Source organism: Anarhichas minor, unplaced genomic scaffold (assembly GCF_050575085.1).
Source record: "Anarhichas minor isolate MPS153535 unplaced genomic scaffold, ASM5057508v1 ptg000012l, whole genome shotgun sequence".
In the NCBI taxonomy this organism is placed as follows: Eukaryota; Metazoa; Chordata; class Actinopteri; order Perciformes; family Anarhichadidae; genus Anarhichas; species Anarhichas minor.
This window is the reverse complement of record NW_027466458.1, coordinates 3,967,103-3,992,566: the sequence shown is the minus strand read 5'-3', so window position 1 is coordinate 3,992,566 and position 25,464 is coordinate 3,967,103. Positions and strand designations below refer to the sequence as shown.

General features: G+C 45.1%; 1 protein-coding gene across 4 annotated transcripts in view; it reads left to right on the top strand.

The window, feature by feature from the left end:
- The window catches only part of LOC142948349 (nucleosome-remodeling factor subunit BPTF-like), a 39,879-nt gene that overhangs the window by 9,415 nt on the left and 5,000 nt on the right, over positions 1–25,464 (top strand). For 2 of the 4 annotated variants that reach the window (XM_076090333.1, XM_076090330.1), the window contains exons 5-34: positions 40–258; positions 678–887; positions 1,838–2,026; positions 2,461–2,633; positions 2,999–3,175; positions 3,385–3,566; positions 3,839–3,970; positions 4,761–4,890; positions 5,371–5,506; positions 5,724–6,026; positions 6,230–8,321; positions 9,691–9,815; positions 10,280–10,408; positions 10,576–10,726; positions 11,181–11,220; positions 11,450–11,675; positions 12,107–12,256; positions 15,261–15,391; positions 15,771–15,885; positions 16,072–16,277; positions 16,584–16,824; positions 17,013–17,281; positions 17,468–17,581; positions 17,768–17,929; positions 18,479–18,561; positions 20,798–21,023; positions 21,302–21,627; positions 22,712–22,885; positions 23,166–23,358; positions 24,332–24,416. In XM_076090333.1, the coding sequence (XP_075946448.1) occupies positions 40–258; positions 678–887; positions 1,838–2,026; positions 2,461–2,633; positions 2,999–3,175; positions 3,385–3,566; positions 3,839–3,970; positions 4,761–4,890; positions 5,371–5,506; positions 5,724–6,026; positions 6,230–8,321; positions 9,691–9,815; positions 10,280–10,408; positions 10,576–10,726; positions 11,181–11,220; positions 11,450–11,675; positions 12,107–12,256; positions 15,261–15,391; positions 15,771–15,885; positions 16,072–16,277; positions 16,584–16,824; positions 17,013–17,281; positions 17,468–17,581; positions 17,768–17,929; positions 18,479–18,561; positions 20,798–21,023; positions 21,302–21,627; positions 22,712–22,885; positions 23,166–23,358; positions 24,332–24,416 (7,089 nt within the window). The remainder of the gene's footprint in view (positions 1–39; positions 259–677; positions 888–1,837; positions 2,027–2,460; positions 2,634–2,998; positions 3,176–3,384; positions 3,567–3,838; positions 3,971–4,760; positions 4,891–5,370; positions 5,507–5,723; positions 6,027–6,229; positions 8,322–9,690; positions 9,816–10,279; positions 10,409–10,575; positions 10,727–11,180; positions 11,221–11,449; positions 11,676–12,106; positions 12,257–15,260; positions 15,392–15,770; positions 15,886–16,071; positions 16,278–16,583; positions 16,825–17,012; positions 17,282–17,467; positions 17,582–17,767; positions 17,930–18,478; positions 18,562–20,797; positions 21,024–21,301; positions 21,628–22,711; positions 22,886–23,165; positions 23,359–24,331; positions 24,417–25,464) is intronic. The other 2 variants (XM_076090329.1, XM_076090331.1) reach the window with 2 other exon arrangements.

Genomic DNA, 25,464 nt, shown 5'->3' with positions numbered 1-25,464 from the left:
TTTCATTTCTGTCGTCGTTTGTTTGCTTCTGTCATCCAGAGGAGATCCTGGAGCGGCTACGGGCTAAGAAGGAGGAGGAGCTGGAGGAGGTGAAGAGACGGGCTGCTGAGGAGGCGCTGAAAGCGCGGCTGGAGAAAGAGAAGGAAGATGAAGAGGCCAAGTTGAGGGACGAGGGGCAACAGGAGGGCAAGGTCAAAGATGTGACGGAAGAGGAGGAGACTAAAGAAGAGGCCACGGGAGAGAAAATGGATGGTGAAGGTATTTATGTTGGTATTCTGACAAACACGATTAAAGCACAAAGTTTAATTTATATCTGTGTCTTGCTGGAAATGTTTTATACAGTGCAATAAAGAGGCCCCTATACAGAGCGATAAAACATTTACTGCATGTGCAGCAGAACAAAACACGTCTTTGGTTCGCTTATTGGCCACGAGAGCATAATGAATATAAATGTCTATGTATTCCCATAAATGCATGATTGCATTCATCTTGAAAATCTAAAGGTAGTAAAAGTGCAAAGGTAATATAATTTTTTTCAATTGATGATGGATGATTTTAGGATTTGACCACATCGGTCTTCCCCAACCGTCACTGCTTCTCTCCATTGTCTCCAAGTTTTGAATGCATTATTCCATAATATCCACAATATTTACAACATTGCTGCTGTCCACCTGTAGTTATTGAAGCTCCACCCACTGGCCAAGATGGCAGTAGTGGCAGTAGCATCTCAGACGGACCTACGCTTCTGGCAACCTCTGCCCCAACACAAACCCTCCCCACCGCCGTGAGCTATGGCGTGGCCTCGGAGGCTCCAAAGCCCTCGGCCGCCGCCGGAGCGGCTCTGATAGCGGGATGTTCCCATGTGAAGGTCTCTAACAACACCGAAGGTATACGAGGACATGTCGGGGGGGGGGAAGTTGACCTCATTAAGCTTTTTGGGGGGGAGATTTGCTTTACCGTCACACGCTGCAACTTCACAGGATTGTGTGATGAATCTCATAGCAGTGAATTGTTTGTGAGCGCCGGTGCTTTGGCGTTCCTCCTGACCATCTCTCAGCCTGCTGCTTTGCATGTGGCTCTCATTCCATCTGCTGGCTTTTGTGTTCAATCGTCCAACTTTTCTTTCTTGAAACCTGCCGTCGGCCCTGGAACACCTCCAGCCATTTTGCACTTGGAACTCTTAAAACCTCGTGCTCTATTTTTCTCTAAAGAGCGGAGATGCCGATTTCATCGATTGATTTGCGATCAGATGGCATTGTCATCGCACTCGGCATGCCCAGAACCGAGCCTCGGTCAACTGGGGACAGCATTTACATTGCCTGGCATAATAAGCTTTTCCTTTGCTGTTTGCTTGTTAACATCTGACTAAATATCTCTCTGTTTAGGGAGAGCCTTTGTTGAAAAACTGCACATATTCATCTTTAATAATTCCAGAGGTTCACCGTTCATTGTCAGTGTAGTTATGTAAGCCTTGCTGGAGCCTTGCCTTGCCTGGACTGGTCGCCCATTGCTTTCAAGTGCCCCATCCCTCCATTTGTGCTGTTCTTTGGTGCATGCATTACCCTTGACTTATCAGTAGAGGGAGGTATAGCCTTAACTATTGCAGAACTATCACAGGAAAGTGTCTACCTTCATTAAGACTAAGCTTCTACTTGGTCATCCTTTGACAGCTTTGATGCAACAGTCTGGTTTTTCTAGATCAGTAATTTCAGCCGTACTCTGCCGGAACAATTAAACGCACCCTGACAGATGTCTCGGATGAAGAACAACACAATCTGGACAAGCTGATCTTGTTTATGTAACGGTCAATCCTCTTTTTGATTTTCTATCTGTGTAGCAGAAAACCCGTCGTCAGATTCTGTCCCCGTCAGTGGAGATGGCATCCCCAGCCTGAGCCAGCAATCCCAGACCAGCGAGGAGAACAGTAACTGCAGCATGGGAGCCAGGGTCCCTCCCCGAGGACCTGAACCTCCAGACCTGGCTGACAAGTCCTCCCAGTCATCCCTGGCCAGCCTGGATGACACAGGTCTGACAAAACATTACCTCATAATTACATCTTGTTTTGTTTTCTAATTTCTGTTGTACTGTTGAAAACTGTACTCAGCTGTACTCGGGTATGTCTAGCAAAGGAGATCTTGATCTTAATGAGACTTCTTGATTAAATAAAGGTTATGTAAAATTATCTTTTCAAGCCTAAACTGATGCCAGAAAAACAACTGTCCTTGATATCATACCAGTCATCTACACATTGTACATCCCATTAAATAGACTTTAAAACAGACAAGCAACCCATCTTACATGATAGTTTTCTCTGTCCGAGAAAATAAGTATTCAGACTGTTATGCTATGAAACAACTGTCATGATGGTATTGCTTTTAGTGATCATTACACATCATACATGCTTTCAAATAGACTTTACAACAGTCTAAGTCTTGGCTTTTTCTGGCATTGGGTTTCCAGGAGACGGTAAAGACTCGGCCAACAGCGAGGGGGGTCTCGGCAGTAAGAGGTCTGCAGCCACTCGCATGGTGACCCGGCTGAGGAACCCAGAGAGTAAGCTCAGCCAGATGAAGAACCAACAGGTGGCTGCTGCTGTTCACGAAGCCAACAGGGGCTTCAAGGAGGGCAAAGAGGTGAGGAGAGCCATGCATGATTATGCTTTTGCTCTTTTAGACAATATGTAAAAATTAAAAGAAACCTGCGTTGTGTCAAACACACGGGTGCACAGGCCAGTGTATGTTTGTAGATGAGGTTAAAGGCCTCGGAGGAAGAAATAGAGATTTAGCTGACAATCTTTTAAACATTGTCCCGAGCTAACGTGTTAAACCTAATAAAACACTCTACCACAGCTCATTTCAATGCTGCAACGTCACTGTCTGTAATGAGGATGCTCATTTTATGCAGACAATACAATGGATGGGAATATGAACTTCCTTGTCGTAAGGCAATCTTTAAATATATCTGAATGACTCATGTCTTTTTTCCCCTGCCTGTACAGGTACTAGTAGTAAATGCACAGGGAGACGTCACCCGGGTCAGCACGCGGGGCAAGGAGGTGGTGATGAAGGGGACGCTCAGCCAGTACTTCAAGCTTGGACAGGAGGGAAAATACCGCGTCTATCATAACCAGTACAGTTCCAATACTGTGGCCCTCAACAAACACCAGCACAGAGAGGCAAGTAGCACGACAACTTGTTGCTTTTGACATTTGAATGTTTCGAGGTACAACATCAAATGCAACATTAAATAAGAGCTGCAGGGTTGCTCAGTTATACAGTGACACAGTTATAAACCAATATTGAATGGGGCTCTGAAATGTCCCCGGTCTTTCAGATGCTTTCACTTAATCCCTGACTGAAACCTACTTTATTTGTATTTCATCAGGACCACGACAAGAGGCGGCATCTCTCCCACAAGTTCTGCATGACACCAGCAGGAGAGTTTAAGTGGAATGGGTCGATCCATGGCTCCAAGGTGCTGACAATCTCCACCCTGAGAATCACCATCATCCAGCTGGAGAACAACGTTCCTTCACCGTTCATGCACCCTAACTGGGCCTCACACAGGTACTGATTCAGGCACTGTGATATGGAAATGATTTATTACAATTCTGATACTTGCGTGGCTTGCTATGTGTTTTATAACCACACAAAATGTTCAGGAAGTTATCAGTCTTGTTGGTGTTGGTGCCTTTCACTGATTAAATCGTCCTATGTGTAGGTATGAAAGAAAGGTCAGAATTAAAGCACTTTTACAAAAGTAAAAGCATACCATGACCTGAAAACTTAATGTAACCTAAAAGTGAAAAATGTTTAATGATTCTTTGCTTGTTTTTTAGGACCAATTGGATCAAAGCAGTTCAGATGTGCAGTAAAGCCAGAGAGTTTGCGCTGGCTCTGGCCATCCTGGAGTGTGCCATCAAACCTGTGGCCATGCTGCCTCTCTGGAAGGACTCACTGGGCCATACCAGGTAATACAGTGTGTGTGTTTGTGTACTGTACATACAGTGTACACACTACACGTATTCATAAATCTGTGCTTTTGTTATGTGCTATAATATCTCAAACACACATAAAAAAAATAATAGTTGTATAGTTCCATCCACAAATCCATTTTAAATGCAAGACGTTCAAATACATCAAAACAAGATAACTATTCAAACAAGCGTTCACTGTGTACACAGGGGTTGTGTGGTTAGTTTAGCAGACCAGATCAAAAGGCCCACCCTAGCTGTGAGGCATAATATTTAGACTGCAAGTCCACTACCAGTGCCACCCACCTCTGCCTCGACTACCGCTGTAACACCACAACGCCCCTTTAAAGAGGTGATTGTCCAAGATTTCACAAGGTTAGGATCAGAGTGTGTGTATGTGTGAGACTGAACTGTAAGCAAAGAGTAATTTAGAGAGAGACTGTGTGTGTGTGTGTGTGTGTGTGTGTGTGTGTGTGTGTGTGTGTGTGTGTGATTTCTGTTCCAAGAGCAACTATTATCTTATCATCTTAATAAGTCAATGCTTTAATTATACTTTTACATCACTCAAGAAGCTTTCCAATTGTTTACTCGCACTTAATAATGAGATAAATAATTCTTTACATATGTGTTTCCAAATGGCTAAAGAGATGGGCTGAAATGTTGAAAATAGAATACACGTGTGGTTGTCCTGAAGAGACCGAGTCTTTGTGGAAGTAGAGCCAATTGCATCTACAATTTAAGAGCAGCAGGCTATACTGTATGACAATTAAAAAAGAAACGTTTTCAGGTTAAACCGCATGACATCCATGGAGCGTGAGGAGAAGGAGAAAGTGAAGAAGAGGGAGAAGAAGCTGGAGGATGAGGAGACAATGCAACAGGCCACCTGGGTCAAGTACACCTTTCCAATTAAACACCAGGTAGGTCGAATCCAAACCCGGCTCAAGATGAATGTATTACCTCAAAAGTTAGATATTCTATTGCCCTAACTAGTCTACTTCTGTTGATTATGCAAACACAACATGAAACTATATTGACAATGGGATAATGGCAATACTATTTCAGTCTGGTCTACTTCAAGATTTAGACTTTGCTGCCTGGAAAACTGAGGCGTCGCTTTGAGGAAAAACTAGTTTGTGTGTGGGTGTGTGTGTGTGTGTGTGTGTGTGTGTGTGCGCGTGAGTGACCATCAAGGGCTCTTTGATGCAGCAAGTTGAGTTATTATGTGAGTCACTTCCAGCAGCAATTAGTGATCAGTGGGCGAATAACCTTTGAACTTTTAATCTCTCTTTCTGCCTTTGCTCTCCCCATCTGTTTCCCCTAATTCGCTTTTCTCTGTGTGAACCTTTCATCTCTTTCGATTTACTCATTCCTCTTCTGTTTTCTGGTCTTATTTGAAGGTGTGGAAGCAGAAAGGAGAGGAGTATCGCGTTACGGGCTATGGGGGCTGGAGTTGGATCAGTAGGACTTATGTGCAGCGGTTTCTCCCCAAGCTTCCCGGCAACACCAACGCCAACTACCGCAAAGAACTGGAAGGTCTGGAGCGGGAGGCCTAACATGTGTTTTTCTATAATTTAAAGTTTTTATAACTCTTAAGAGTGAATTAATCTCTCACTCAGTAATCTCAACAATCTGCTACCAACTATTTAAAATGTCCAGCAAAGCTGTAGATTAACTGCAGTGTCCAAAACATGTTCTTTATGTAATAGAAGTCTTATTTATTTTTCTAATTAAGTCGTTGTGTTTTCCAAAGATGCTAAACTTGGCAAGAAATGTACCCTGTTGGACTTGAGTCGACGTCCCAGTGTGGCTGCACCAGAAGCTCAGGGAGCTGCTGTCTTAAGCAGTGAGGCGATAGATGAAGACTCCTCTAACCTCTCCAAGCCCGCACCAGATCCTCCGATGTCTGTGGAAGATTTGGAGTCTAATGAGAGGATGGAAGAGGAAAAGAAAGAAGGGGTAGATGCAAAGGAAAAGTCTGAGGAATTGTCAGCAGATGAATCACCTGCAGGGATGGAGGTGGACCCCACAGACTCTCGATCAGATGAAGAGCAAAGTATGACAGAGTGCCACTTAATGTCTAACTGCACTGTATTCAATTGCATGTGGCTCATGAGTTGTGCTTCATTTTGAACTTCAACAACTTATAATTACAACATTTACTTTAGTATTGTGTGTCCTTCCCAAGCGTTTTCAACTTGATTGTCAGGAGAATTGTATATAAATGCAGATTCAAATCTGAATTAATTTTCTCCCCAGGGTCCAGTATTCAGGAGGAGAAGGCCTCCATAAAGGAGGAGCCTACGGAGAGCCCTACACGACCCTTTAACTACGATGTAGTGGATGTCAGCAAGGGCTTCCTCACCCGCATTGCCTACAAGAAGAAGGTCAAGTCCTCGAAGCTGGACTGCCTGCTGGAGCGACGAGTGAAGCAGCACGTTATTGAGGAGAGGCAGAGGCAGCAGGTGTCTGCCCCCAACTGTCAGACTCCCGCACCAGTTTCGGCCATTTCAAGCCCTGCTCTGAGCACTCCTGTCCGGCCGCGGTCACCACTCAAGCCCCATACTCTCGTCCAGACACAGCTTGCACTGGACAAAGCTGTGAAAGTGGAGGAGAAATCTTCCACGACACAAACTCCATCGGCAGGAAAACTCGGAGGAGGAAAGGTCGAAGGGGAGAGTCAGGCTGAAGTCTCTAAAACTACAGATGAGACGGTCACTCCTCCTCTTCCTTCTCCCGTTCCAGACGCCACACCCAAAGACAGTTGCAGTACAGGTACACAAAACCACACCGCCTCCATACCTCAGGTATTGGAGGCAGACTTAGTGGAAAGGACTATGGGGCCAAAAGAAACTGATCAGATCAAAAGAGTCTGTTCAGGGCAAGAGGGCGTCACACTGCCTGATGTACGTGAAACAACAGCAGGGGGGATACATAGCTCTTTAGAGCGACAAACAGCCAGTGTACCATCAGATGTTACCACGGCTGCACATATTGAAAACACAGGGCCTGAGGTACCCAACTTGAAATCGGACTCTCAAAGAACATCATGTGTTCTTGACCAGATAAGCAGTCAAAACACATCTCCTTCTAAAGGTGTTCAGCAAAACCCAGAAAATGTAAGTTCAGTGCATTCAGGTACAGAGGAAAATGGCACGGGGCTAGAGGTGAACCGAGAAAATGTACAAGGCGTTGGACAAAGTAGACCCGAAGGCAATAGCACTCCCAAGCCAGTTTCTCCTCTCCCTCAGGTAAATGGTAATGATGGCTTGGGGAGTGAAAGCATGTTGAGTAACTCTGTAAAGAGCTCAAATAATGGTGTGCTTAACAATAGTCCACAGCCCAAGGTGAACAGCACAGGTAATGGCGAAGAACAAGGGCTGGTTGTCAAGGACAGCACGCAGCTAAAGCCTTTAGTGAACGGAGATGTGGCCCCTCTCAAGGATTGTACAGAGGTTGGGGGCAAGGAACCGATCCGAGTTTCTAAGGTAGAGGTAGACAGCAAGACGATGATGTCAGACCAGGACTACAAACCTCCACTGAAGATGACGAGGCTGGAGAACAATATAGATGCACTTGGAGCTAACACTCAGAGCACTCTGCAGCACAGCAGCACATCACCAGTTCAGTCCAAACCCAGTCCCGCGGTCAAGATCATCAGAATGGCTCCGTCTCCTATACCTTCAGCGGAAGAGTCCAGTCTGAGCGACGACTTCGCAGAGGAGAATAGTAACAGCGGGACGACAGAACCACTCAAGACCATCATCACCCAGGTAACCACAACCTCCACAACCACCACAACTGTAGTTTCCACGGAGATGAAGATGGCTAAAGTGCCGTCGAATGCGTCTGGGGTGATTACGAAGCCCGTGGCATCGACAGCGGAGAACAGTGCGGTGTCCACCCTTACCACCATGACCAAAACAACTGTGACCAAGATCTGTTCACCCGGGCACGATGGTCAGTCGGAGGACAGCCAGAGTGAGATAGTGACACAGGAACAGAAGACAGCGCTCTGCATCAGTAAGTCAACAAGGGACACCAGGGGCAAAACCTCATTAACGTCTGTCGCTGTGAGCCTCGAGGACTCGTCGTCGACTAACGGCCGCGTCCGCCTCCTCAAGTTCTCCCGCACCAAGAAGACGCGCTCAGACACCGCACTTCCTTCTTACCGCAAGTTTGTCACCAAGAGCCAACGCAAGAGTATTTTTGTTCTGCCGCACGGCGACTTGAAGGTGCTGGCGAGGCGAGGTGGATTCCGCGAGGTGTCCATATTTAGCTACAACGCCAAGCCAGCGCTGGACATCTGGCCGTATCCTTCACCCAGGCCCACGTTTGGCATCACCTGGAGGTAAGCACGTTCAAGCTTCTCAACCACCTAAACCGCACGCATTATTGAAACCAATGCTTAACATAGACAACTTGGATCTGGTACATTTAGACAAACACAACTTAATTCCAAATGATGGAAATTCCAATACAGAAAGCCCAGTTATAATAAACTGAATATATAAGTTTTAGTCTACTTAAATCTACTGACTCCCCAAAAAATATTCATAATAAATTCTCCAAGGACAAAGTGTATCAGGTCTTGAAGAGGTTTTTTTTTTCTGCCATATTTTTGTCAAAGATTTACATGTTCACTGTCACAGTGCAGTGAATGTTAAGTCTGGATATCATGAAATGGACATCACAAACCTATGGCTCTGGTATGAAGTATGTGAGCAGGACTATCCACACTTACCGTATTTTTTTCAGTTTACATCTTTCTTATTGATATCCTTCACCCTGACGTGGATCTTTAATGATAAAACAAAGCTTGTGTAGCTTTGTGCTCTCTACTTCTACTAACAGATGCTTAATTTGACATGTTTTTAAAACCACACACTTCTTTAGCAGCTAAGAATGTGCATTCGGCTGCTAGTATATCCCTCCTGCATCCACTTTAAACCTTCTCCTGGTTTTGTCAAAGTGCCCTTTCCTGTTGATCTGTTGCTCATTATGTCTCCCTCCCTGTCTGCTGTTCGTGGCTTTGGCCCTGCGGCATGTTGTGGCTCCGAGCCTGGTGTCACACAGGTTATTTCAACTGGACCTCAGAGATCTGAAGCAGTCATGAATCACCAGGCGGGACAAGTGTCGGGATGTTCATTTTGTGCAGTGACCCAGGGATGTTTTCCCGTCGGGTGGCTTCACACGGGAAAGGGAATATCTACCAAACCCCAAACACACACAGCCTTGTGGAGATGTTTATGTAGATGTTATATCTAGCCCTCAAGCAAATTAGTGTATAAAATGATTGGTTAAATATGTCAGCCAGTCGATCTTTCTCCGAAGCGGTCATGAGGGGACAGCAACACCATTAAAAACCGCAGTCCGCCTCTTCCCGTCCCATGATCGTGCTCCAATGTGTTTTCTCTGACACGGAGGGAGTCACTGGCGGCCAGTCGCCTGGCACTAATGACCTGTATGACACCAGGGTGGGGGACGCCAAAAACCTTTCAGCTCATAACTGTAGAACCGCTATTCTTGTGTTTAAAATTCAACTTTTCAGAAACATGTACACAACACACATTTCCATTTCTCAGGTGTTTCTTTCATTATAGCAGTTTGCCATTTTATGTGCAGGTGAAAAGCTGTAAATGACACACAACACTTGGACAAATATTTACACGCTAGTGTAAATATATGACAAGTACTTGAACCTCCTGGTTGTGTTACAGGTATCGCTTGCAAACGGTGAAGTCTTTGGCTGGTGTGAGCCTGATGCTGAGGCTCCTGTGGGCCTGTCTGAGATGGGATGACATGGCCGTCAAACCATCCGCTGCTGTCGGCACCACGCGGACAGGTAGACCCCTCCCCCCCACTCTCTGAAACCATCCAACCGCCTCCAAATAAAGATGTCCTTCACCCTGAAAGGATGGTGTTTGATATATAAGATGTAGAAGTGCCCTGATCTGATTTCCTGAATGAATGTTCTGCTTTATTTATACCCATATTCCTACCTATATTGTTGATAGATGCAGCTGGTGTTTCCACAAATATGGATCAACTCCAAACTGGTGTTCAAAAAACTGTAGCATTTCTGTGGTTCAATAACTCGATAGTATCTTCCTGTATTTACTCGGGCTGTCCCTCCTTATCTCCATGTTGGCCTCGAGAAAGCTACAAACGTGCTTGTCTGAAAAAGACACCGTCCTTAGTCTCATGTAAGCGTCACTGTGTTTATGTTGGAGTGCTTCTCCTCCATCTTCTCGGGCTCTCCTCCTCATCACCATACCAACCCAGCCCTATCCCCACTCATTGCCACAGAGACATCGGACACTGAAATCACCACCACAGAGATCATCAAGCGCCGCGACGTGGGACCCTATGGCATTCGCTCAGAGTACTGCATCCGCAAAATCATCTGCCCCCTGGGAGTGCCTGAGACCCCTAAAGGTTAGAGGCACTTTTTTTATTCCTGACACTGAAGAAAAAACATGATTAGTTTAAGTGGAAGAAAACAATTATGAATCGTTTGTGTCTATTTCTATCAATCAGTTGTGTTGCTCCTTTTAAAAGTTAGACAATGACACTGATCTGGTATTGTTCCACCACCATCCCAGAAACCCACACCCCTCAGAGGAAGGGGCTGCGCTCCAGTGCATTGCGCCCCAAGAAGCCTGAGCCCGCCAAGCAGACGGGCCCAGTGGTGATCGAGACCTGGGTGGCTGAGGAGGAGCTGGACCTCTGGGAGATCAGAGCCTTCTCAGAAAGGTCAGAGGGTCAAGCATGCCATGCCTACATTTCAAAACATGTCAAACTGGAGAGTCCGATATTATTCAGGATGGTGATTTTACCGTTTCTGCAGCTAAGTCCAAATATTCGATCCCCGCCTCAGCTAGTGCATGCGATGTGTCCTTGGGCAAGACACTTAACCCAAAGTTGCTCCCGCAGCTGTGTCTACGGTGTGTGAATGTTGAATGAATGTTATCGTCCTGATGGGCAGGTGGCACCTTGCATGCTAGCCCTTACCATCAATGTATAAATGGGTGTGAATGAACATGTAGTGTTAAAGCGCTTTGAGTGGTCGTAGGACTAGAACAGCTCAAAACAAGTACAAGTCAATTAACCATTTACCTACCAATCACATGTATAGTATATGTCTCCTTCTTTGTTTTTCACAAATGTTTGCTCCGTCTTAAACTTGAGGTTATTTTGTCTTTTACAGGGTGGAGAAAGAGAAAGCTCAGGCAGCAGAGCAGGCCAAGGTGAGTGTGGTGCAGTTCAGTAGTCTTTCCACTAAATCTTTAATTTATTCAAAGGCACATTCATTTTTATTAAATTAAGTAAGCCTTAAAAAAAATAAAAATAAAAAAAGGTGTTTCAACAGAGGCTTGCATCTTACTTTTCTACTCAACTGATTTTGTGTGTTGGCATTTCTTTTGTATACTTCTGTCGTGGGTTCCTATGTTAATGTACCGACTGACTGTTTTGCAGAAACGTCTGGAGCAGAAAACGGGCACAGTCACAGCGACCCCAACAGGGACTCCCGTAACGACTATCGCCACGCCCAAAGTCATCGTCGGCTCACTGTCAGGCCAGGGCACCCCCACCACCAAGGTGGTACTGTCCACCAAGATAGGCACCCCCGTCACATTCCAGCAGAACAAAAACTTCCAGCAGTCGTTCGCCACTTGGGTCAAGCAGGGTCAAAGCACACAAGGTACTTTGCAGAGCAGCGTAACTAATAGCCAGTTAGCTGTACTTTAGTCTGGGGGAGCTGCAGAGAAGTACAGTGTACTCTTTGTTCTTACCTAAATTAAGTCAAAACAAATCATTATACACGTGTTCACAAGAGGGACACCACTCTCCCTATGTAATCTGTAATTGTTTTACCAGATATTGTTCTGTTATGTGCTCATACTATGTATTTGTAACTGCAGCTGTGCTAGTTTAGACACAAACGGTGTGTTAGTCGATTGGCTCTAATGAACTAGACAATTTGAACATGTTTCCCCAACAAAGTGCGAAGCTTTTTGAAAATGTTGTTTTTCTGTTTCACGTAAATTGCGTTTTACGTGTCGATCATCAGAAGTAGTGATATTATTGGATTTCCATCGTTTGTCGTGATGTTTTGTTTGTTTGCTTTATTAGGAGTGGGCACGGAGACCACCGTGGCCACGTCTGGTGGGCACACCTTCCAGATCACGGGGACCTCAGTGGGTGGAAAGGTAGTGACCACCAAGCTGCCGCTGCCCGCCAACAGCAAGATCGTCACAGTCAACGTACCGACTTCACAAGGAGGTACGCTAGGTTGTAATCAGTCACACGGGCAGACGGTTACATTTATTCAGTGTAGACATTTCTTCTTTCCATTCGCCACCATTTCAGGATGCTTGTATTTTTGTGTTTTCATTGCTTCACCTCGGACCCACAGCTGAGACATTTCAAATGTGTCAAAGGAGCCAAATTAGATTTGGCTTATTAATTGGACGCCATTGTAAGCAATTTAGTGTGCCAACCACGCACACAGCGCTCTAGAGGGACCGAGTCTGTCTTCACTCATTTTAAATGTAGTTGGTGCCACCTACCACATGCCCAAATATTTTGAAGTCTACAAAGGCACAAATTGGACATTCCTCTGTCCTTGATTGCTACTGTCAGTGAGCCAAGTACACAAGTAGTCTTTTTTAAAGGCCCACAACTTAGAAGAACTATAAGTGTTCAGCTTTATTAAACACACTGGCCCCGTACCTCTCTGAATCAGTCACACAGCTGTCACAGTTAGTTTTACCATGGTGCTAATGCAGACATGTTATTCTTTACATGCTCGAAATTTAGCCGGGTTCCAAAATCTCTGAATTTATTTACAAAGCTCTCATAGTAATGTTTTTAGACGCAACAGGCAGGTGTTTTCGACTAAAACTAAGCAAATAAACTGCTGCTATTGTCAAAGCAGCCGCTGCCTAACAGAACAACGCAATGTAAATTATTGCAGACCGTTTAAAGCCACCTTCCTGATGTGCAATGTTAGCTATACTAGTTAGAATTAGCTAACTTGTATCGCTCCAAAAGGCTTGATTTGTGTATTAAAATCACTAAAATTTTCTTTGGTGGGAAAATGCTCACCAACCCTCTTACCTTATAAGCATGTATTGTATCTTGTAACCTTTTTACTTCTCTAGAGTTTGCAAGTCTGACGAGTGCAGCATTTGTCAGCTAAAGAAACATATATTTATCTCGGGAGTTGGTGGAGAACAAAAAGGACAAATGAACTGTAAATGAATGAAAAGTTGGTGGATGCTTGATCTCCAAGTGAGCTTTTTGTTCCATCTGTTTCCATTTGAACGAATGTAAAAAGGGCTAACATTACAGCAGCAGTCAGCCGCTCACTGTGTATTGTGCTACTGTGGCAGCCTGGTCTCCATCAACTCTGTTGTGGTGCCCACTGTGAGCCAACATCATGAGTCAGCTGCTTAGTTTGGTGTGGCACATCGTGTCTGGCTGTGTCCTGTCGGCATGGTAATCTAATAGAAAGCTGTTATTTTGGTTGGATGGTTTTTGGGATTGGTAGACTTGTGTAGTCTGAGGTTCTAAATCCAGACTTCGGATTCAGTATTGTACTATCTTAAGTTAGGTGTTTTTCAACGTTTTGAAATGTCAATATTGACACCACGGATCAATTATTGGATGATGGATATTGCTCAACACTTCATGTGGGTTATATAGGTCAGATTTAGCTTTCACGAAATCAGTTACCTGACTACATGCTGTATACATTAGATGTCTTGTGACAAGCTGAAAATATGCTTCAGTGAAAAACACAAAAACATTGGATAGGAAAGGTTAGTATGGAGACTAAATAACTTTATAAACTGTATCAACGTTTATATAGATCACATTTTTACAGGTTTAAACTCTGTTTTAAACATGATGCAATGATGATGCCACTAAAACTGGCATCATAATATGCAGTAAATGCATCATTTAATACAGACTTGCTTAAACTAAACCTTGCATTCACCAGATAAAGAGAATGATATTCACCAACGGTACAAAGAAAGTGATTTTTCTTCCCTTTGAAGTCCCCATGAAGGAGAAACTAAGTTCAGGTGGAGTGTAACCAGTTAATGGACATGTGTATTTATCCAGCATGACTGTTGGGCGCCCTGTTTGTTTTGGAAGGGCTTAAGGAAGTTAGGCAGGAAAACAAGTTTACCCTGAGGTCTGCGTCCCAGACAGGTAGCCCTCTATAGCGGGTTTCCATTTTTCTTTTTTTTTTCCCTTCGTCTTTTTGAATGAAAGTGTACCTCTCAACTCCGGAGTCCCAACTCCCCGACCTCTCCAAACAGCCAGTCCATAGAAAAGCATGTTTGATGTGTGTGACCAGAGCAGCTACTCCCCTGGTCTTACGACCGGGTTTACGGTCCCTGTTTGAAGAGGGAAACCCTTGATGTATAGGTTTACCTGCTCGGTTGCGGTTGAAAAACCGCAGCAAGAAGGCAGCGGCAGCCGAGGGAAAGAGAGCGACACTCTTATGGTTTCCATTTCTACCATCAGCTTCACGTGAGCTCATTAAGGCACAGAGCCCGGCGAACAAATATGAAACGCTCCCTTTGTCAGATTGAAGTTTAAAAAAAAAGTAGGATCTCAATTCATGCATAATTTATGAGGGGGGCTCAGGTATGTTGGGGGAAGCCCAACTAAGCTTTCAGCCTTTGAAGATTTTGTTTACCTGCTCAACTAATATTTACCGTTGCTGTGATCAAACGCTGGCCATCCAGCAAGGAGAGAAGCCCACAAATAATGTGTTGAGTTGCATCAATGCAGGACTTCTGCACAAATACTCACTTGTGACGCGGAAAACATGTAGCCACTGCTCCACACCGGTAATTGTATTGGGAACGTTTGAGCATTTTGAAATGTGTTGGTGGATGTGTTTGATGTTGTAAAAGGCAGGTATTTGTCAAATAAATATATATCTATAAAAATATAAGCTTACAAGCACTCCTATAAGGATATAATTAAAATGTGATCTTCATACCACAAGTCTTAACCCTGTCCTCGCAGAATTGCTCTTTTACTTAAAATTGCTTATTCCTCCATGCCATTTGCGTCATCACTTAAAGTATCTCCTTGTCCCTCTCATCTTTCCAACTGTTATGTTTTTGTCTCGACTGACGGTTAGTATTGACAAACCACTTCCTGGGAGACCTCGTCTTCACCCGACCCCTCTCCTCGGGCCTCTCTCTTCTCGTTCTTCTCATCTGCTCACTCGGGTATCTTTCCGTGTCTCTTTTCTTTGAAGGTGTGGTGCAGCAGAAAGTGTTGGGTATCATCCCCTCCAGCACAGCGGGCGGTGCCCAGACCTACACCACATTCCAGCCCCGCACCACCACGCTCAACATCAGGCCCAATACCCCAGGCTCCCAGCAGCAGGTACATCTGCCTTCTCCCTGCTCTGAAGTACCCATCCAGATGTTTTAACTTCATCAATTTGTTCATCCTTATATGTGATCACAACTCTTCTGCTGTGCTTCCTCACTTCTATTGCCTTCTGCTTTGTTTTGTTTACATTGTATTTTCTACTATATTTGCTGAAAGCCTGTCTCATTACTTATTGTGTTGCCTGTGCTGTTGGTTCATTTTAAAGAAGGTAACTTTCTCTGTGCATTATTTTATATTATAGAATATAATCCGCTCCAGACGTGCTCCTTTGTACCTCACCTTGATTTTTGACCTCTTTAGGAAGACGGTTTAGGAAGAAAATGCTGCCTTTTGAAACTATTAATAAGTCTTCAAGTAATTATCCCCCTAGGTTCTGACGGCTGGTGGTCAGATCCGCCCAGGAATGACAGTGATCCGAACACCGATCCAGCAGACGGGACCAATGGGAAAGACGATACTCCGCACACCCCTTGTGGTCCAGCAAGGTAATGTACTTTTCATGGGAGTTTGAATACTTTTCAGATGGACAAATAGCAACCCACCCTTCAAGAATCACGGCAAACCAGCAGCACATTTATAAACGAGCTAAAATGTAACTGTTGCATGCCCTCTCTGTAACTCTTCTCTGCATATGCATACACTTACCATTGTTATACAACTTTCTCTTCTAGGTCAGGGTGGACAACAGGTAGTGACGCAGATCATTCGTGGCCAGGCAGTTTCCACGGCATTATCTGGTGCCAGCCCCGTCGCCACAGTCACTGGCCAGGGGGCGTCCGGCGCCACCGCAGCAGGACAAACCCCCCCCAGCACCCCACGGGCGCAGGGGCAAGGCCAGGTTAAACTCACGCTGGCGCAGCTCACCCAGCTCACACAGGTTAGTGAGGGTCGTCCTGTGTCACCCTTGACCCTTTGACATGAACACCTACCGAATAGCAATACATTTTGATTTGAAATATAAAGGACAACATGGCCTGTCACTTTTTAGACAAGTTATTGGAGTACATCTGCTATATACACTCTTAGGGACTTTGGTCTGTACACCTTGTTTGTGACACTGTGCTCAATCCTCAAATATAGAAATGGGATACATCCACAATTTTTCTCCAAAGGCAGTTTATTTTGGATTTGACTGGTCTGTAGGCTGTGATTCACCTTCCACTCTCTTCTCCGCCTCTCGTAGAAGCAGCAGGCTGGCTCAGGTGTGGATCGGCAGGCTGGTGTCGGCGGTACCCAACAGTCTCTGACGGTGATGGTTCAGGGCCAGGGCCAGACCACCGGTCAGCTGCAGGTCATACCTCACGGGGTCACCGTGATCCCAGGACCCGGTCAGCAGCTCATGCAGGCAGCGCTGCCTAACGGCCAGGTGCAGCGCTTCCTCTTCACCCCTTTGGCCCCAGCTGCCACACCCACATCAAGCACAGGTATGATGAGAAACGAGCACGGATCACTCAACAGATTTTAGGATGTTTGCATTTGGGCAAACTTTTATATAATTGTGAAGATAAATAATGAATTTGATGTGTTCCTGCTGGGTGATTTGCAGTGAATGAGGGTGACATTTTTTTTATGATGCTCCCTCTATGAACCTTTTTCTCTCTCACACTTTCAGCCACCACAGTGCCCACCTCCACCAAAACCCCAGCACAGCCCGCTCAGCAGGCTGCCGCCCCCGTCCAGGCAGGGGCAACCCCCTTGGCCACCACCAGCACCCCTTCGTCGGCCACCCCACAGGGCCAGTTACCCCCTCAGACGCAGGCCCACATGCCCATCCAGTCTCCCACCTCGCTGCAGGTGAAAACGCAGGGAGGAACCGCCCAGCTGCAGCTGCAGCAGACACCTCAGCTCATCAGCATGTCAGGACTGCAGCAGCAGGTACAGGTAGGATTAACAAAGACACACTGTGATCGGTAATGTAACTTTAGCCATAACCTCGCTGCACTTACCAAAACAGCTGTAGTTAAGATTGTGTACATGGTGTCCAGCAGTAGGAGACTTTACTTTCCACAACCCTGGTTTTCTTTTCAGCTTTGTTAATTTTGTGTATCCTCTGTGTTGTGACTGCAGGTGTTGGCGCAGCTGCAGGCCCAGCAGGGTGGAGGCTCTCTGCCACAGCACATCAAACTGCAGCTTCCTATCCAGATACAACAGACTGGGACCACCTCAGCTCAGGGAGGACAGGTAGAGCAACAAGCCAGCTGAACCAGAGCCCAACTTATATTATCTTCATAGGACCACGCTAAGGGGTTTGGGTCCTAGTAAAATTAGTGGAAAACAAATCAGAGTATTTAGACATTTTCTGTATACTGCTTCACACATTTAAACTGTTTAATTGATATACCTTATCGCACTATGCTGTCTGCACAGATTGGGAACGTAGTGACCATCCAGGCAGCTTCTGTCCAGGAGCAGCTGCAGAGGATCCAGCAGCTCAGAGAACAGCAGCAGCAGAAGAAGAGACAAGCCGCAGAGGCCAAGAGAGAGCAAGCCCTCAATGCAGCCAGCCAGAGCGACATCATTCAGAAACAGGTGTGTGTGTGTGTGTGTGTGTGTGTGTGTGTGTGTGTGTGTGTGTGTGTGTGTGTGTGTGTGTGTGTGTGTGTGTGTGTGTGTGTGTTCGGGCACCCATCATAGTTAGGTCATCCATCTCAGTCCAAGACACGCTGTCTCCCTGCCATCAGTACATAAACAGTCACCATCCTCCAACCCTCCTCTAAGGCTGGGTCTATTTTTACAGTTCTGGGCCAGTCTTTGTTTGTTGGGCTTAATACTGTCACTACTTCTGTGTGTGTTTGTTTTACTTTCTCTGTGTTTTTGACACTCTATCTTGCCGAGTCACATTTAATAATAATCCATTTCTGCAGATATTTGTAGTACATACTTAACATCACTAAAGTTACAAAGGGTTTTCATAAAGTCCAAATTATTATTTATTTATTTTTTTCTCCCTACACATTGGTTTAAATGTTATTCGAATGTTGTTTTTTGCTCTTGATGTTTCCTCTCAAACTGTAAATATCTTCTCTGTTGGTAATTATGTAGTTTCGTTCTGACATCCTCCTGCGTCGTGTGTTTCAGGTGGTGATGAAACAAAACGCTGTGATCGAGCACCTGAAGCAGAAGAAGACCATGACGCCCGTAGAGAGAGAGGAGAATCAGAGGTTTGTGTGCAGTTTGTCACCAATCACAATGAACGTACTGCGGCAGCATGTGCACCATAGAAATGGAAACAGCACAGACATCATGTTGATTACCTGTGGTACAGTTCGTCTTTGAATTCTTACGTGTCCCGTGTTCTTAGCATATGGATCTCACTCGGGCAGTCCGTCCACCATCTCATCCTCTCTCCATTTCGTTGTTGTCCAAACACCATGTTGGGAGGTACTACACAGCGTGAGAACTTTTGGGTGTGTAACCACCAACAGCTGCGTGTACTCACTGTGACCCGACAACAGAGAACACAAAGACAAACCCATGTACAAATGAGAAAAGTTGCACAATAACATCACACAAGGCCCTTCCAACCCTGCACCAGTTTGTTGGGATATAGCGAGTTTACACTTCTCTTTATAAAAACTAAATTAGCTTCGCAACAATTGACAAAATAATCAAGGTAAAATAATCACTTTTTTTTCTTTGCACCTTCCCTCTCAGTACAAACTGTCAGAAAGATAGAAGAAGAACAAAGAGTTAGGAATAATACGACTACTCTAGAAATCAAACCAGAATCTATAAAATATAAGTCAAAGTAGAAGAATGTTTCGAAAGTCTTTCCTCCTTCCCTCCCGTTTCATACGCTGTAGATGGATTATACTCTGACCTACAGTTGACTCTGACAACCAGGTGTTTATGTCCACAGACGGTGTGTCAACACTGTACCCATTCACACAAACCTGAAATACCAACCCCAGACTACCGTGACATCACTACAGCAGCGCTGTCTGTTGTCTGTCTCTCTGCTTATTTTGTTTTCCATTTCTTCATGTCGTCCTTTTCTCTCGCTTTTCCTTCAAAACATGGCTCTGTTAGGAATAACTCCGAGCTCAGACGTCAGCGTGCTATGTGTGTCCAGTTTCATCAGTTATCCACCACTTTCATGCTACATTGACAGTGTGTACTTCAGTGTTCACGCTGTAGGAACCCTGGCCCGTCTTTGACCTCAGCAGCTGTAAATGCGTGCACTGAACGCGCCGTCGTGTCGCTATACGCGGAGCAGCAATTTTCGAGCTTAGTTGTGAATGTTGGCGAACATACTCGGGACATAGAGCCAGGAATTATCTTGATTTACTGTCATACTGACGTTCAGTTTAAGTTTTTGTTTCGTTTAGTTTTTATAGTATCGCTTAATGTTTCTTGTACCTTTAGATCACCAAACGGTATAGGACCCTGAATCCCCGTGCGCATTTTATTTTGCTTGAATTTTCTTCCTCTCTTCCCGATGTTTACAAGAGCAGCGTGGCTTCCCAGTCGTCATATTTCTGTCAATCTCTCACCATACCCCTCTTTCAACCCTCAGCTCCACTCCCATGCTACTGAAGCACAGGGTCTCGTACAAATAAATACTCAACAACCAAATACCTCTCTAACATCTGTAAGACACGACTACTCTGACTGCTGCTTCTCACAGGGATGATGACACAGCAGCATCGCTTTTAGGAAGGAAATTATAAAAGACTGATAATTGTCCTAGTGAAATTTGTTGGGGGGGGGGGTGAGCAAACAGTTTGTTTTATCCTTAATTATTTAATGTTGCACAGCAGAGGAAGGAAAGATTTAGAGCCGGATGGGATACAAGGAAAGTCCAGGACCTTGGAGTTTATAGTTGCACAGCTTACACAACTGAGCCACTAGAAAACCTCAAGGACTTGTGTTGAGAGAAATACTTTCTTTGTTCATTGACACACACACTGCCATTTCTTATGTGTGGAAAGTTAGATGTTCACATTTTTGAAGTAGCCAATAGTCGTTAAGGTTGTACTCTCTAAAGCATTGAAGCATTGTTTGGATAAAAAAAATCCACTGGTGTGTCGGAGGGATAACTTTCTTCCTCTGTGACTTCAACTGTACTGACTTTCTGAATTCAAGATGTGATAATCCTTTCCTCCTCGCTCTTTTAACTTTCTCTCTCAGCAGGAGTGTTATGTGTATTTTATGCCTTTTTAAAAATACCCTGAATGTAACCCAGCCCTTTTTCACATGGGTCCTCATTAGATTCAGGAGGGCTAATCCTTGAGCTGTGTTTTTAGGCGAGACTTGACTTTTGTTTTACTGTATCCATCCTCACAATACAGTACTTCCCTATTCTATACAAAGTGCATTTATGATCCTCTAACTTTTAAAAGGTCAGGAGGATATAAGTCGGTAATGACTTCCTTTCTTCTGTCTGTGTCTGTCTAGGATGATCGTATGCAACCAGGTGATGAAGTACATCCTGGACCGGATCGACAAGGATGAGAGGCAGGCTGCCAAGAGGAGAAAGAAGGAAGAGGTGGTGGAGGCAAAGAGGAGGTTGGCCAACGCCAGCAAGCTCTCCTCGCTCCTTTATCGGCACAAAGAAAGTCTCAAGATGGAGATCCTGAAGAAGCGGGCGCTTCTCGACAAGGAGCTGCAGCTAGAGGCCCAGGTATGAAGGCCGGCAGGGGGAACAAAAAAAGCTGAACAATTTGGAAGAAATATGGGTCCATTCATTATCCAACGTATGCATTTTCAAAACCATGATGCACATAAAAAGTAAGCCTGAAGTTTAAAATGCAATATAAAGAGGTGTGACAAATGGCATTTGAGAAAACACCTTTATTTCTTTGAAACATTATAAATCATGAATAACCAAATCGAAGTTCAGCTCATAAAGGTGTCCTCCACCCATTTTAACCCCGTCTGTCTTGACATTACGCTCCTCAGGAGGAGCTAAAGAAAGACCTGCTGCGGATGCGGAGGGAGAAGGAGAGGGCTCAGGCTGCAGCCCACCAGGCAGCTCAGGCCGCCGCCGCTGCCGCCGCCCACAACCAGCAGCAACATACTCTGGCACACAAGCATGGCATCACCCCTCCACACCACCTTACCACGAGCGCTGCCTCCGCCCACAAGAGGAAACGGGAGGAGGAGCGGGAGACTGCTACGTCAGCCAAGTCCAAGAAGAAGAAGATGATCTCGACGACGAGCACCAAGGAGAGCAAAAAAGAGATCAAGCTCTACTGCGTCTGCAAGACGCCCTACGACGAGACCAAGTATGACAATGACCTCGAATTTAAATACTGTATTACCCAGGGAGTAGGCACGGTAGTGGTAGGCACAGCGAGACACAATTCCCTAAAAAAAACAAAAACAACATACTGGACCGATTGACCGGTGAAACTTTTCAATCACCTCTTGGAGGAACTTGCCTTTCATCTGCAGAAATATAGTTTCAGTTTTGTACTTTTCAATGGTCCAGAAACTATAAAGGAAGAGTTTACGGCCCTGAACTTTGCTGACCAACAAAAACACGAACCTCCAGACTGCAGCAGCAAGTGCAGAGCGTTCATTCATCCTGTAGGCGAGCAACTGGTTGTAGAATCAATATTAGGACGAGGGATGGAATTTCGTTTGAAGTTTGTTTAAACGTCACTTATGCAGCCGAATTAACCCAAAACTTCACCCTGTTTGCTAATTGTATCAATGTGGTCATGTACCAAAGCAGAGAAACAACCCCACAAATAACAGCAAACTTCTCCATTTTGCCTATTGGTTATCCGCCAATACAGAGTCCTGATCCGAGATAGTACAGCAGCACAGTGCCCACTTCAAGTACATTTGACAATTGAATAGCTCTGCATTGCATTAAGAAAGAACTTTCCTGCATCCAAGCTGTTCGTCAATGTTTTTTTTAATAAGTATAAAATAACAAACCCTCCCTGTAGTCTTTTTGGCCTTGTACCTCTCTCTCTGGAATTCCTATCTCCAGTGTCCTCCAGTGTTTGTTGCTTCAGTGCAGCCTTTTCCTGAGTTACCTCAATGAACTGTGTTCCGTTAAGTGTTTATTTTCATTGTCTGTACACCTTTTGTGTAGATTACGTCAATAAACTACTCTTATTGGCTTTTTACGATCAGTTAAACACGTCGACCCCGATACCAATCTTTGTCTTTGAGATCCGATCTAGTTTGCTTAATCTACACGGTTGTTTGGATGTGGTGTAGGCGTACACATAAAAAAGCTGTGCTATCTATTGGATTATGATTTTAAACTAACGTATTAATATCCATTATAGTTTTGTATATTTATTGACATACTGTGTTAGTCACCTTTGTATCCTTTTTCCCCCCCCCCTAAAGGTTCTACATTGGCTGTGACCTGTGTACCAACTGGTATCATGGAGACTGTGTGGGTATTACAGAGAAGGAGGCCAAGAAGATGGACGACTACATCTGTGTGGAGTGCAAACGGGGCCAAGAGAGCAGCACAGAGGAGCTGTACTGCATCTGTCAGACGCCGTACGACGAGTCCCAGTAAGTGTGTGTGTCCCTCACTGCAAAAAGTCAGCATCAGTGAGCTACGTCCCAGCAGCGGAATGTAACCCAAACAAATTTTGATATCGTAAAAGCGATGTGTTTTTGCTTTAAGAAAATCACATTTTAGATCTCTGTTTTGGCCACGCTCACCTAACTGCGTCTTCCAATCATCTCTCCGCTCTTGATCGTTGATGATGGTTTATTCATTTATAAATCACATTGATAGACGATGCAAAGGGCCCGACATCACAAGTAACGGTTCCTCTCGCCTTCACAGGTTCTACATCGGCTGTGACCGCTGTCAGAACTGGTACCACGGTCGCTGTGTGGGCATCCTGCAGAGCGAGGCCAACCACATCGACGAATACGTGTGTCCGCAATGTCAGTCGACGGAGGACGCCATGACGGTCTTCACGCCGCTCACCGACAAGGACTACGAGGGCCTGCGGAGAATCCTGCGGTCCTTACAGGTACACAGCTGCACAAACACATGGGCTTACTGTGTACTATGGACAGTACAGCTGGGCAATACATCGAATTTATTAATACATGATTTAGTTAATAAGTCATTTTGTCTTTTGTAGGCCTGGTTTGTTTTTAAGGGAAAAAGCAATTCAAATCGTAAATCAGGTGTGATGTGAAAAAGGTTTTATTTGTAAGCCGTATTGCACAGTATTATAGAAGTGAATCAGATGTTCATACTAAAGTCGAGCTACATTATTTCACTTACCTGGCATCTCAGGTGTAAAAGACGACAGTAAGAAGCAAACAATGAGTGCTCTGGTACCTGTTTTTTGTTTTACACTGGTCCCCCTACAAATACAGTAAAACTTGAATCTGCAGAGCAAATCGGGGGGTGAACTGAATTACATTGACTGTACAGGTAAATGAACACTCACCTGAGCAGTAAGCTGTAGTGGTAGTTTAATTGCTAGCGATAGACCGAACACTAACACAGCTCCTTGTGGCCCCGCTACAGTGTAAGAGCAGCAAACAAAAGTTCTCTGTGTCCGTCTTATCTGATGGGTTCAGCTCCGCAGAGCGCTACTTGGACAGCTGCCCGGCCTCGGCATTTATTTTTTCCCAGCTTCCCTTTCTTTTCTCCTCCTCCTCTCTCCAGTGGTCTGTGTGTGTGTGTGTGTGTGTGTGTGTGTGTGTGTGTGTGTGTGTGTGTGTGTGTGTGTGTGTGTGTGTGTGTGTGTGTGTGTGTGTGTGTGTGTGTGTGTGTGTGTGTGTGTGTGTGTGTGTGTGTGTGTGTGTGTGTGTGTGTGTGTGTGTGTGTGTGTGTGTGTGAGAGATAGAAGTGTGGAAGAATGTAAGAAGGAACATCTGTGTTGACCCACCTGCCTCCACTGTCATTTTCATGGTGCTGTTTGTTTTTCTTCATTGGTTTCAGCTTTCTCATGTGTCTTGTCTTTCTCTGTGTCTCTCCCTCCTCTGCAGGCGCATAAAATGGCATGGCCGTTCCTGGAGCCGGTGGACCCGAACGACGCCCCGGACTACTACAGGGTTATCAAGGAACCAATGGGTGAGTAGAGGAGATGTGTCAAAGCACACAAACGCAATAGTGAATACTGACAATTAGGTTTGTAATTGAATATTTCCCGACTGCTGCACTCGGACAATTAGCAGCTCTAATTACTCTATCTACTCTGGACTCGAGCCTTTTTCTGTGTCCTGTATTTGTGCACATATTGAGCTTATTAAATGTTCCTTTGTGGCGCTGTTATGTCGAAAAAAATATATAAAAATTGCAACTCATGAATCAGCAAATTTCGAGGACTGGGATTGGTTGCAATCCCATTTGGAAGATAAAATTTGCTTCAGCGGTGCTGTTTTCATTTCATAATTGCTTTAGGTTCCTGGAAGCAACACCCAGTCTCTATATCTCCAACATTCAAACACAGCCACCAGGAGGCCAGGCAGGGAGGAAGCCCTCCAACTCAGATCAAACCGGCCATGTAAATGGGGACTTACTTCAGCAGGGCCTTTTTGAACTTCCACACAAACAAACCGTTAATGAGCTGGTCCAGGTCTGCCGGGCTCCCTGTGGAAAGGGACCAGCTTACTTACTTAGGTCCTGTTGGCCCGCTGCTGGAAACTCAAGTCCTCTCATCTCCCTTCCACTGCAAGAAAAAAAGACCTTGTTGGCTTTCAGGAAGAAAAGGAGCATTTGACTTGTGTAGCTGCAGCCGTTGGTAGTTTTTTGGAGGGTTTTGAGATGAAATCTGATGACAGAGAAGAAGGAGGTCTTTGATATTGACCAGGAGGTTTGTAAGCTCCTGGCCTGCTGGGTCGGGGTTAAGGAGGTGAAGAGTGGGATATGTTTGTTTAAAAGGCAGCCCCGGGGACGTCGTGCAGAGCAAACCACCGGCGGCAGCAGATTATATGAAGCCTCGGCTGTTGCCAGTTAGCTTCCTCGCTGACTCGAGCTTACTTTTTTTTTTTTTTTTTTTCTAACCTGGTTAGCAACACTGAAAGCTCCCTTCCACGGGGGACGTAGACTTGGAAGCACTAGTTTGACACTCGCATAATGACGCTCTCCTCAGGAATGACACATCGGTCAGATCGCAGTA